The sequence below is a fragment of the Hippocampus guttulatus genome, chromosome 7 (assembly GCF_054856545.1).
Source record: "Hippocampus guttulatus isolate MCC_2025c chromosome 7, RoL_Hgut_1.0, whole genome shotgun sequence".
Taxonomy (NCBI): Eukaryota; Metazoa; Chordata; class Actinopteri; order Syngnathiformes; family Syngnathidae; genus Hippocampus; species Hippocampus guttulatus.
Window position 1 is genome coordinate 21,071,471 of NC_141267.1, and position 13,965 is coordinate 21,085,435.

Below are 13,965 nucleotides of genomic sequence, written 5' to 3' on the forward strand. Positions count from 1 at the left end.
CACTGCCTCACTTGCCTACCCTGACTGCAAGCCCAGCACTTTGGGTCAAGATTTTGATCTAATAAGGGGGGTCCAAAATCCCCATTACTGACATAAAAGCTACCAAAAAATAAATAAAAAATAACCAGGTTATCAGTCTAGCTGTGGTTAAAAATAATAGTACTTTTATTTCCAATATACTTTGTCAGAATGTTACACTACAACTTCAAATTCAGTACACTTATCCAAAATGGCAAGTCTGCCCAAATCCAGTCTTCAATTGAACCCGCTGGGTCAACATAATTTAACCCAAATTTGGGTTAAGGAGGTTCGGAAAAAAATAATAGGTGAGGCAAATCTAAACACTAGTTGACATGTGCACACGACACTAATTCTACGAGCGTAGCGGTGGATGTTACAAGCTTATAATGTCACGAATAGTACAAGTAACATGTTTTCCTGGTAGAACGCCAACATTTTCCAACAAGTGTGCTGAAATGTCCTACATGTTGCACTCTCCTGCTCCTAATTCCCGCTGCCTAATTTGCTTTCATATCCCTGATATTTTGGGAACCGTGACACAAATAAACAAGCAATTATGGTGTCTTTATTTGTAATGCTGGTTGACAAGCGTGCATATATTAACTATCAAAGAACAACTTTGAGCTTTATTCCACCAGGACCAAAAGCCTTTGTGCTTACAGTGCTATCAAGATTAGGCTTTTTAATAAGATTTAATTAGCCAGCCCAAGGCAACAAAGGGCCGATTGCTGGCTAATGGTGTTTGCGTGCGGAGCCATATATCTGCCCTCCCCAGCACACGAGAAGGAAAGGCCTTATGGGAAATGAGTAACATTTATTTCAACAACAACAGCCGCCAAGTCGTTTCTTTGACTTCCTCGCTTACTTTGTATTTTACCTTTCCAGTTGAGGAGGAACACAGCGCTATTCTTCCCCCCTCGAAGCCAGGGGCAGCCAAAGTGTAAGAAGCTGGCCGCAAATGAAACAGATAAGACTCGAGCGACTCTGGCCCGGGTTGCCAAAGGCAGCCTATAATAATGTCACACCAAACAACAAAGCGCCAAGGAGTTAATTTAGTGCACATTGTGCAAAACCCGAGCTCCGCATTTAGGCTGAATTATGACTTGCTGTCTCTGCGAAAATTGTACTGTGGCGGTGGAGCCTGAAAAACGTTTGGCTCCCAAATGACCTCCGGTGCCAGTGTGTACGTTCCCTGTCCTTAAATCATGTTTTCTAATCATTGTTCCGTAATGGAATGTCACGGCAATTTTTATACAGTGACATACTGTTTGTGAGAACGAAGGCTCGGCCAGCGGTTAAAGTATCATACTATTAAACTAGAATCTCACACAGAGAAGTTAAATTGAAATTAAGATGATGACATGTAATATTTTAAATACTTTATAATTAATCATTTGGATGTTAATGGGGCCAAACTTGTAAAATTACTAATTTAAACATTATTATTATTATTCGACCAAAAAAATCTAATTAAATCAAATTAAATGATAATTACATTAATAGAAAAGATTGAATTGTGAATGTATCACACCCACAAAAGTGTTATAGAAATTGAATTTAATACAGAAAAAAATCACTGTAAAATAAAATTAGATGTGTAAAATACGTTTAGCTTGGATAGTGAATGAGAACAATACAAATAAAAATTATGAGAACAGTTAATTTAAATAAAATGAGGATAAGTGGCATGGATACCGAAAGAATGAATTACATCAGACCGCACAACAGATTGTGAGGGCAGACTAGGTTGACATGGGAACACAGAGGCTGGAATCTGATTGGACAAAAAAAGTCTAGACAGCCACAAAAATCCACGTGCAGTCAAGAGAAATGAAGAGAATAGACTCTTACGACTGGCCCTGGCTGTTCACCACTGGTATGTACAGTGTACAATGTTGTGTACTGTACAAAATTCTATAACAAGAGAATTACTGTGTCTCAAAAATAATTACATTACTGATCACTTCAAATACATCACTCCTAATTGTACAATTCAACAGTTAATTTGGATTTATTACATAAAACAGGTTAAGTCAAAACAAATTCAATGCAGCCCCCTGGCGACCAAAGCGGGCAGCTCTGCTGGACAACGCGTGACGTTTTAGCTACGTGTTGATTTAGATCGGCGCCATCGTTTGGTTGGCGTTTTCCTACGATACGTCGGCAGATCCGCCATATTGAATGTGACAAATGTACTCGGCAAACTACTCGAAATCGCTGAATTGTTAATATTTATGGTCTTCTCATTTTGACGAGCACGATTTCGGGGACATTAAAAGGCAATACAAATTAACCAAGCGCAATTTTGTTTTTTCAGATCTAAACTCGCTGCCTACACGTTTGCAGGATTTAAGTCTTATTTTCAGAGAAACGTCAGGGCAATTAAACTAGCTTACCAAAATGTGAATGCAAAATCATGAAAAATAGAACCCTTCGACAATGTGTACATGACCGCTGATAACGCCCAGCTCAACTCAAATGACTTGCTGTATGAACAAACTCTTCTGTGCTTGTCAGTGGTTTGCGCCACAGATTGTGTACCACTGTAGCCTACCCTCAAGCACAGGTCTCAAAGTCCGGTCCTCGACAATGTACTATAGTCTTGGTGTTTAATCAGGGTAGATTCAAAGGTTGTTTTAATTAAACTGTGTACCTTTCAGAAGATGTGCATAAGTCTTATTTTAACCACTGAGATTTTTGTTGGATATTTTTTTAATCCAAGTAGATGAAATATTGCATAGGTAGGATAAAAGCAGGAGGTCGTGTGAGCATTTTCCATAGATTTATTAGAACAAAATTCTGGCATAGGAGCAATACAGAGCGAGGCCTCACTCCGCTTCCTCCTTCTGCTGAGCCCGGAGGAAGCTGGCCTTCTTCTGGGCGACACGATCTTTCCTCTGGGCCAGAGACAGCTTGGCACGGTTCCACCTTTCGAGAACAAGACCATTAGCATTAGCACAATAACAACAGCCAAGTCAGTCAGTCTGCAATCTCAAGAGAGAACAAAAAAAGTCTTCTTCGCCTCCCCCCCGTCATTGTATTTAAGGTCATAATTCGCACTTCAGTCTTTGAATTTTAGGTAAAGAAAGAAGAAACAAAGCTGAACTCTTAAATCGTAGATTAGAGCCCCCCCCTTTTTAAAATACAGTTATCTTGACACTATGTTCACTGTGTATATGGGGGACACAAGCAACAGTTTGTGCTCACCGCTTCTTCTTGACTTCTCTGGGAGGCTTCTTTTCATGAACCGGGTTCTCACGAATGGAGGCGTGAGCTTTTTTGTACATTTCCTCAATCTGAAAATGGCATGTTGGAGATGATTCAAATATAGAATTAAAAAAAACAGACAAGATCATCCAGAGCGGCCGTGCGCTGCTTTGCATTTGCGCAGCACTCACCGATTCCGGGGTCACGCCGTTCTTGATGAAGCGCGAGAACTGCTTCTTGTACGCCTCCTCGTCATCCTGCATCAGCATACTCATATACTCGGACACGTTGATGCCCAGGATGTGCTTGCGGTGGACCTCGGCGTTGAACTCTTTGCTCTCTGTGTCGAAGCCCGGGAAGCGCTTGGTGCTGAGGAGGCGGGAAATGTTGAGAAAAACTCAAGCAAATCGATCACTTTTCCTACTACGCTTAATAACACACTTGGGCATTTGTTTCCAGGTTATTCAAGCAATTGCTCAATATATTTTCAAAGTTGGGGACCCTGACGTGGACAGAATAATTCCATGAGTAACTGATGTGATCCCTATATTGCCCACAGATCACTACATGTTCAGACGCAGTAGGTGCTAGGCTAGGAATTGAAACAAGGACAAACAGGTTGTGTTTGTGGTTGTACAGCCAGACAAAACCTCAAAAGGTTTGAGTTCCGCCCCCTCCCCCCTTTATGTAACAAATAAATGAAAATTACTTCAGCGGAACCAGTGAATGAGGAGGATAAATTACGAAAATGCATTTCATTCAATTCCTCAAGTAATCAAGAAAAAAGAAAAACAAAAATAGTCTGATTATTATAATAACCCCTAGTTAGTTGCAGCACAAGTAGGCAACATAAAAAAAGACAAAACAACTCAATTCTAAATAAAAACCTAAATGTGGTGCAGCAGCAATGCAGTAGAAAACGAGAAGAACGACTCTGCTTTGTCAAGTAACGTTTCTTTTAAAAGGCACCGGCGCTCACGAATGGCCAAGATTAATTTCATCTTGGATTAATAAATGAACGTGAGTGTGCGCTCTTGTAAATGGAGCAACATAACGGAAGTCGTTTCTCCTGTAGCAGCCACTTTGCATACTTTTCTCTACTCGACTTTCAACATGGGGGAAAAAGTCGTCCCGCTGACTGATTGCTCGTACAAACAACGGTAGAGCTCGGGTCACTTTGCGCGCAATGACGACTTGCTAGCTACGGTTCGCTCCACGTCGATATCCATTTTTATGTCAAACAAGCCCATCTGTGCCATCAATCCAAGCAACAACAAAGTTAATTCATTCGCCAGTCAGTCAATAAACATTAACTATTCCTGAATTTCCACTGTGAAATTCTTGGGACGCTGATCAGCTTCCTCCTTCCTTCCAAGCAGTTTAGCTCAGGTCAATTGACACTGACGCAGATTAAAAATGATGCCACAAGAAACAAGAATTTTTTTTTTTTTTTTTTAAACAAGCAAAATGTACTCAAACTACTCTCTGTGATCGCAACTCAAACATCTGCTGTTAAAACAAAAAGGATGTCTTAATTCTTTTTTTCATATGATGCTGGATCAGCTCACCTGTGAGGGATGCTAAGGCCTCCGTCCACGGCGCCCTTGAGGGCCCCGAACACCTTGTTGCCGGTGGTGGTGCGAGCCAGGCCGGCATCCAGGTAGCAGCTAAAGGCGCCTGGTTGCCCGTCGATGCTCTCCACGTTGAACTCCTCGCCATTCACGTCCAACTGGCCGGCGTACACCTTGTCCAGGCCAAACTTGTTCAGGAGCTGGAGGAGAAAGGTTAGCAGCCATTTTAGGCGAGAAGACATGTATATAAATAAAAAAATCACAGATCCTATCTTCAGATGCCCCAATATATTTAAAAAACTGGTTTATTTATTGTATAGCTGAGCCCCTCTATTTGATGGGGAAAAAAAGATGTGCAAGTGACAGCACTAGCGTAAATGGATATAAATAAGAAATAATCTTGGAAGCAATGGCATGAACTTCAGGGTGACCAGCCAATTTATGTCAACTATAATCGCGTGGCCAGCAGAGTGCTACACTTCGGAAAGTAACCTGTGCAGTCAATCAGCCATTGCGGGTCAACGCATTGAGATACGAAGACGTGTGGCAAGGTCAACACTCATGGTCAACTCCATTTACTGATAAAAATTATGTATTTCATTAACTGTTCAGATCAACCAAAAATGGTGTTCACACTTGAAAATTTGAAGTTTGACCATTTCTGAACCGAATGGGAGGCTGCATCGATTTTTTTTGGGTTCAGTCAACCACACAACTGTAGCAGCACACTCGGTCTGGTAACTTGGCGGCGATACATACCCTGCGGGCCAGCAGCAGCCCGGTGCAATAGGCTGCCGCATAGTTTGTCAAACCCACGGTGATGCCGTATTTGGGCAGCTCGTGCGAGTACGCCGCGCACACAATCACGTCTCCTTCGATCTTGGCATAGGCGATCTGCGACAAAGCGTGTCACATGGGGTCAGCGCCGCCATCGCCGTGGCAACAGAGATGGAGCAATGCAACCCACCTGGCAGATGATGTCCCGGTTGGTGAAGCGGACGATCATGCGATACTTGGGTGTGTTGTACTTGTTCTTATCTTGCACAACAAGGCGCTTACGGGCAAAGTAGTCAGTTTTCCCCTCTATGAAGAAGCACAAGTGTGATTTTTTTTTCTCCATTAAATGTGAAAACAATTATCAAACAACCGTGAGAATGCACCTCTCCTCCTACGGAACTTGACCTGATACCTCTTGAAGTAGGCCTTATTTTTTACCACTTTAACGAAACCCTGCGGGGGAGAAGACACAACAAGTCAGTTGAATGCAGAAATACACACACACACACACGTCAGTAAATAAATCATTTGTGATTCGGCGCAGACTTAACGGCCTGTCAGTGTCGCTGGCGAGTTAGCACTTAGCTCCAATTGAAGTAAACTAAGCGCGTTAGCAACGTGCTAACCAAGATCACAGTTGAAATGACACGTCAGATCTTTGTCAACGACGGCGTGAGGTGTTTAACCACTAAAAGTGCCCTGACTGACAGTGAATTGATTTTGTATGCGACAGGAAAGTGGTGCGTTTGTCCGCACGGTCATAAGGCCACGTTGAAGCAGAGCCGGCGAGCGAACACTTGGGCCACAATCCACGGTCATCATTTACACAACTGCGTGTTTTCATTCAACAATCGGCGCCGAGAGCAAGGTGAATGTCTTAGGTAGGCATGTAGACACATATTGGGAAGATTACAAACCATTTTGCAGTCTTTCTGGCCTCCTTACGAAGGAGCCCGGAGCCAAAGACTGGGAATTGACTCCGCTGCACGGGAGAAAAGGAAGTTGGCCAGTGCGCATGCGCAGTAAGAACGTGTCACAGGATGAGAGGAAGGGGTTGATAGAGTTGATCACACTGCCCCTTCGAAAGTTGGGGCGGTACTGCAGCAAAAATGTTGCAACCCGACCGAAACCACAGAGGTGGAAGCAGGTTTGCTGGGTTTTGTCTTCTCTCAACCCTTGACAATCACACATAATTGAACTTAAATCACAAAGGGCAAGGCGTTGGGTTATGAAAAAAAACAATGATCATAGGTGTATACTAACAGGTTATTTCAAGGAGGGCTTTATTAATTTTACATGTGGGGCTTGATTGGTAGTAATTAATAAGTTTGACTTGAAAAAAAAAACGACAAAGAGCTGAAAATATCCCCCTATATTGATATACGTGTATTTCCCTTTTAGGACAACATTTTCAACATATGGAGACGTCCAAGTTGGGTCCCTATCTGATCCGCTTTATCCTCTCGAGGGTCGCGGTCATGGTGGAGCCTATCCCAGAATACTTTGGGCGGTAGGCGAGGGACACCCTGAAGCGGTTACCACCCACTCGCAGGGCACACAGTGACAAATAACCATTCACACTCACAAACACACCTAGGGACAATTTAGAGTTTTCAATAAACCTACCATGCATGTTTTTGGAATGTGGGAGGAAACCAAAGTACCCGGAGAAAACCCAAACAGGCATGGGGAGAACATGCAAACTCCACACAGAATCGCCGGAGACCGCAATCGAACCTCAGACCTTTGGACTGTGACCGTTGACCACCATGCCAGCAAAAAAAAGTGTACTAAAGCAATTTTTGTCGAGCCCCCGGTATGCACAAGAGTGTGTGCAGTGAACATTTCAGGAACAAGGACTCTTTTACAATTTGAGATGGGACAAGCCACGCAAGTGACACCACTAAAAGCCAACATCATGTCAAGTATTTTTAATGAGCCAGAGAGCGGTGGAAGCTGTACTCACCCATGGGAGGATCAGAACTTCCTCTCAAGCTTTCGCCATCTGTGGGAGAGCATGCAGTCCTTGTGGGGCAATGCAAGCAGCAAATCACAGAGAATTTTGTCTAGTTTCAGCAAGAGAGCAGTGCTAGCAAGCTTAAGGTAATACTAGCACTGTAAAGAAGCCAATGTTTGCCACGGCTCCTAATGTTGGAGGACTTATTTGTAACACAAAATGTTATCCATTAGAAGTTTTTTGTTTTAAAATGCACACTCAATTAAAATTAAAACAAACATTTTCCCCCCCTACTCTTATGCCCAGATGTTTGATAACATGGGGCTTTTTTTTTTTATTTACCAGAGGTGGATTTTCCAACATTGTTTCAGCAAAGCGCCTGATGCCCAAGCTCGCAGATCAGGGCGAGGTTTGTTTGCCCGCCAGTGCACGACAAATGATTGACCCTTTGGCAGTCATGCCTTCCTTCTAATTGATTATTTCTCATGCGCTGTGGTTTGTTCAAATCAAAATAAAGTTGACAGCTTTAACAACTTGTTCCGTGTGTGCTCTCAGTGTGCAGGTTTTGCTCCCAAACAGCCATTAAGATGATGCAAGGCATGTCTGAAATTCTAATTGCGCAGGATGTGAGGCCTCCTCTTGCCATGGACTTCTTGTATGGCATCCTCTTCTCCTTTTTTTTTTGTCTGATCCTGCGTGCACAGGTAGGAGTGCCCTACTGGCTGGCAACAATAGACCTGCGTCAGCGTTGCCAGTGCGAAACCAGAAAAGTGGGTTTCACGTCTGCTACCGTGGTATGTGAACGCAAGCGTCACATAGTCACATTCTCACCCTGGCGGACACGGAGGCTTTCCGCTTCCACGCTTTGGGGAACCTGAACCTGCCACTTTCTATCCACTGGGATACATTTTCATTCACTGACTGACAGACTGAGATAATATACTACGCCATAATTGTGGATTCTGCTTATTATTGCTTATTTTTGTTGAACTATTCTGGAATGTAAGACAAGATGCCTTAACTGGAAAAGCCACCCGTAATCTGACATCCTGTGAGTTTTCTTTCTTCTCTTTGCCATCTGAAATTCAGGTAAGGCATTCTTGGGAGTCAGTTGCTGATCAGATAAGGGTGACACACGAGAGTGACTAATTGTACATACTGTACATGACAACATTTAGCAATAGCTTTTTGGGTTTGAAAGGCCAAATGCAAGAGATGATGAAGGGTTTTGTGTTCATAGATTGAGTTGAATGATATGTTTTGGTGCCTTTTGTTATATAGTAGTCCTATCTTGTAAAATAATCATAGTAGTAGGCCAAGAAATTATACTGTGCAGGATGTCCGCATTGCACAGTCCCTTCACAATTTAACACAATTCTTACAAAAGAAAATGAACAGTCAAACCTGCGGAAACTAATACAAAAATGATGATTAGGCATTCCATGGTGGGGGAAAAGTGACTACGCATTAAAAATGGGAAATAAGGTCCAGATTGCTATTACAAATTTTATAGTAAATCTTTACATTTCAACATAAGCACCTATGATGGCCATATGTTCATTATGGGCACCTGCAAAATAAGAAATAAGACAATAAGAAATCCCATTATTGTTTTCTGTTCAAAAAGGGTTTTTGAAATGACTTCAGTGATATCTATTTTTTAAGCAATGACTCATGCCTTGTTACTTTTTACCATCCAGTATACAGTGGTGCTTTACTATGAGTGTGGTCACAGAACAAGTTAATGCATATCTTAAATGTGTAGTTCAAATCCTCATTCCCAATTGAAATAAACATGACAAAATTGTGAGTAATCCATTCCAGCCCCACCAAAAGGCAATCCAAGGCAAAGCAGCTTTATTTGTTTAACGGTTGTGCATTTCATTGACAAGGAAGCTTGATGAGCTTTCCATAGAATTCAAAGGCATTTACAAACAAAATAAATTGAGACATTCCAAAGCAAAGAGGAAAAAAACTGAAGCATTGAAGACATTTAAAAGGATATAAAAACATTAAATGTAACATTAAAAATGCATTATTATTATTATTATTACATTTACAAATAACTATGATTCATTCATAAATAACAACCATTGCGACGGCACAGTGATCGACTGGTTACCACGTCCTCCGTACAGTACAGAAGTCCAGGGTTAGATTCCGGGCTCCAGCCTTCCTGTGTGGGGTATGCATGTTCTCCTTGTGCCTGTGTGGCTTTTCTCTGGGTACTCTGGTTTCCTCCCACATTCCAAAAACATGCCTGGTAGGTTAATGAAGGACTCTGAAGTGTCCCTGGGTGTGACTGTGAGTGTGAATGGTTGTTCGTCTATGTGTGCCTTGAGATTAGGTGGCAACCAGTTCAGGGTGTACCCTGCCTAATGCTCGAACACAGTTGGGATGGGCACCAGCTCGCCTGCGCCCCCGTGACGACAAGCAGCTTGGATAATGGATGGATCGAACAACTAGAGTCTCAAGTATACCATGAATAGCGATGGACAATATATCAGTAATGATAAGGAAACAACAATTACAGGACAGTAACACAAGTAAAACCAACTATTGACCTAAATTTAAGACCCACCCAAAGAGACCAAATACGGTAACCAGACCAGATGTTTATGCAACATTAATTGGCACATTATGATTTAAATATATTGTAAAATATGGTTGCTTCTTTGAATGAATGAAGCCAAGTCTAATATTTGAGGTGCATTTGCACATTCTGGACAAGCGATGGCGCTGACGTCAAGGCGAAGAAAAAATCAATAGCGCATGCGCAGTGGCATGTAAACACCGCCTGTACTGTTGAAGGCCGCCTGCCTGTGACGTTGCTGTCCACGTATTAGACGGTCGCAATGGCACCCAGCCCAAGCAAGGAGACACCCGACAGTAAGCTTAAGCAACGCTAACGCGTCCCGGTGGAAAAGTATCGGAGCGGGGGGGAAAACAACTTTTTTTGGTTGGTTTCTACGTGAGAATGTGGCGGAGGATAGCTTGATGCACGGCAAGCGAGCCAAGCGAGGAAGTTTGGCGCGGCGTGTTAAAATCGCTTCAAGGTAAATTGATGTTCTGTTTCTTTTTCTCTTCTCCTGCTCGGGTCTGTCTAATTGCTGAAACCTTTCATAATACACTAGTTATTCATGATTAATTAGAAATGAGCAGTACTTGTAATGTTTTCCGAGTTAGCTGTTAGCCAGAGAGGCGCGTCGTTAGCTTTGGAACATCTCTTGTGGGGTTTTTTTTCCAAACGAGTTTTGACCTTAAATTGAAAACTCAACTTTTTAACTCGCTAACTTGGGTGCAGGGATATTAAATTATCCCGAATTGGCGAATTAGTTGGTAATGCTGTTGATGTTACACGATGAGTATCTCCTTTCAACGCTTAACACCAGGGAGCCATAAAAGGAGCAAATGAGTCTTTGCATTGTTTCCAAGTGGCTCGCTGGTCCGCTCAACAGATGAATGATGAGGAAGAGCAAAATGATGATAAAGTGATCGGTGTGTCATAACTGGATGTGATATGGAGTTGGACGGCTCCTGAATCCGCTGTCATTTTATGATGATTGTAATGGATCAGGAATCACAAGTCCAGGGTCTTCCCTGAGTCCCTTGGTTGGCTGTTGCTGAGTACAAAAGGTCGAGTGAGTGGAGTCACTGGAAACGCAAAGGATGATTCGGTATACAGACTGGAGTTGGCGAACTCAGGTGATTTGGTTTACTGACTCCGCGGTCTCACCAGAAACACCACCGATTTGGTTTTCTTGATTCACTGACACTGGTTCGAAGACTCGGATGATTTGGTTCACTTACTCGAGTTAGTGGGATTACCAGGAGCACCGCAGACTTGAGAAAACTTTGTTCCGTGATTCAAATGCAGTCACTGGAAGCAATGGACTGATGATACAAGGTAGTGAGCTCACCAGAAACACTGCAGACCTGAGTGACTTCGTTCGGCGACTCGAGTGAGACGACTCAAAATGTGGTTCAAAACAGATTATTTGATCTACTAACTCAAATTAGGTGACTTGCTGGCAGTATGGAGGGACTTACATGATTTGTGTCTTTGTGATAAAACAAAATGAAACTTAAGTAGTATCAGAGGGTACATTATGAACCGGAAACAACATTGCCTCAAATGATTCGGATAATTTTTAGTGAGTGACTCAGCGTAACCCGAGTCCTTGAGATGGAGTGATTTGTACCAGCATTGGTCTGCAAGTGGCAACATGCACTACACTCCGAGCAGGTTCAATCAGTCCGGCATGACTTCTTCTTGTGTGTACATCCTCATTATAGTTTAGTGCGGTGTGATGACGAGGCAACAGGAAAGGAGGAAATAAAAGTGTTACTGTAGCACAGCGGTCAGCATCGCTGTGGTGACTCCAGTGCACTTGCTGAATTTGAAGCAGTTTCCCGTCTTAATGAGTGAAGTCCAGTCATGTTTATGCTCGCGGAACGTACTTAAAATGTCATTTTGTGTGTGAAGGGGTGTTTAATTGCACTGCATCCGACTGAGTGCAACCGTGTCCAACGTTGAGAAAACTAAGGACACCGAAATATGAGCCGCAAACTTCAAAACCATCTAAGAAACATGCAGTGGAATGTCAAAGTTTCTCCGCAATCTGTTATCCGAGTGATTTTAATTTTACAGTACAGAGGTGTAAAGGTATGCCAAGTATCACATACGTCTTACTTCAGTTACTCGAAAAATATAACAGGCAATGATTTAACCCCTGTTCAAAAATAAGTTACCGTATTTTCCACACTAAAAGGCGCACTGGATTATGAGGCACACCTTCAATGACTGGCCTATTTTGTAATTTGTTTTCATACACTGGGTACACCGCATTATAAGACGCAATCTATAATGCCTCCACTAGATGGAGCTACGCTCAAGGAAACACCAACAGAACGATCAGATGTCAGTAAAACGCATTTAATAAAGCAGCGACACAGTTCACTTAACCAACAGCAAGTTATAACATTGACTCGTGAACGTTGAACTCTCTTCCCGTTGAATGTTGAATGTTCCCGTGAATAACGAAAATCTGCGACGAATTGATGATCCCTCCTAAATTGTAATTGCCTCTCGATGTCACAAGATGGCAGCAAAGCACTTAAAATGGAGACTGGTTTTCTGTTTGGTTTTTGATTTAGTTACTGCGGGCTGTCACAACACAGACAATATGTATCATATATCTAGCAAGTACACAATCATGAACCCATGTTACCTAAACTACCGAGTCATGAAGCTCCCCTTATGGCCTTAGACGCACAACATATGCATGGTGAGAATACACGAGCTATTTAGTATTAGTAGCTGCATCAGGAGATAAGCAAAAACAAACTGTCACTGTTCCCTTGCACGAAGAGCATTTCGCGACTGCCAACAAAAACAGGATGTGTAAAAACGCAGATAGCAAAAAACAAAACAAAAACAGCAGCAATAAATTAAAGTTAACAAAACCGGGAAGATGGCAACAAATTATTAATTTTTTTTTTTTATATATAACAAGGTGGTGAATTATAAGACAAGACAAAAGTAAAGTTTATATGTACATATTATGGCTCGTCGGCATGCATGGAGCAGAGGAAGAGTCGGAAATGTCCTCTGGCTGTTGAAACGTTTGAGTGAGTGGTTTCTTTTGCACTACTTGCTCATTAGCCATGCACAACACCACCTCGCTAAGCCCCCCGCCTTGCTGTGGCCTTTTTTTTTTTTTTTTTTTTGAGAGCTTGCCGGCACACAAAAGCTGACCCCCCCCCCCCCCCCCCCGATTTATGGGGAAGTGGAATGTCCGACCAACCACTGCTGCCACCTGGCTCTGGCTCTCGAAGTAGGCGGGGCTGAAGAAAAAGGCTTTCTAGACCAATGTTTCCACCCCCACCCCCCGTCCACCCCCAAGGCATTCTGTGAGCTGTAAGTTGCAGATTTGCAGTCATTCGCAATAAGTTATGTTGAGTTTGAAAAAAAAAAGTCCATGTCTTCATATATGGCAGGGCAAATTATTATTTCGTGAAAATGACACCTCAGTTGGAGTTGACAGTAAAACTAAACACAAAGCAAAAATGCTCGCAGATTGTGTGTTTGATTACAAGACGTGCTTTGTTTTAAAAACACCGCCAGTGCTAATGCTAAAGCGAATGCAAAGTCCCATTGATACGCTAAGGGGAAATTAGCATCGACATCCATTAGTGTTGAATGTGCGGCGATGGATCAGCGTGAGGTTATCATGGTAGCTTTGAGTCGTTGAATAAATCAATCGTTTTTATGAATCATGATTTCAATATCAATCAAAAGAATCATGATTATTATTTATTATCCCTAACGGCCCATCCCGACCTAGATATTGGTCCCAGTGCACCAATAAAACAAACATAACAAAGCAGTTCCTCGTCTCCACTTAACGTTGGACCCAAATTAAAAACTTT

The 13,965-nt window shown here is 42.5% G+C and overlaps 1 protein-coding gene across 1 annotated transcript; it reads right to left on the reverse strand.

Moving 5' to 3' along the window:
* Nucleotides 1–2,788: 2,788 nt before the first annotated feature.
* Nucleotides 2,789–6,593, reverse strand: rpl5b (ribosomal protein L5b). The gene is given in 9 exon segments (XM_086114969.1): nucleotides 2,789–2,949; nucleotides 3,229–3,317; nucleotides 3,420–3,597; nucleotides 4,797–4,999; nucleotides 5,559–5,693; nucleotides 5,767–5,882; nucleotides 5,960–6,029; nucleotides 6,494–6,511; nucleotides 6,513–6,593. Coding segments are annotated over 9 exon segments (990 nt in total). The 3' UTR covers nucleotides 2,789–2,849.
* Between the last annotated feature and the right edge of the window lie 7,372 nt (nucleotides 6,594–13,965).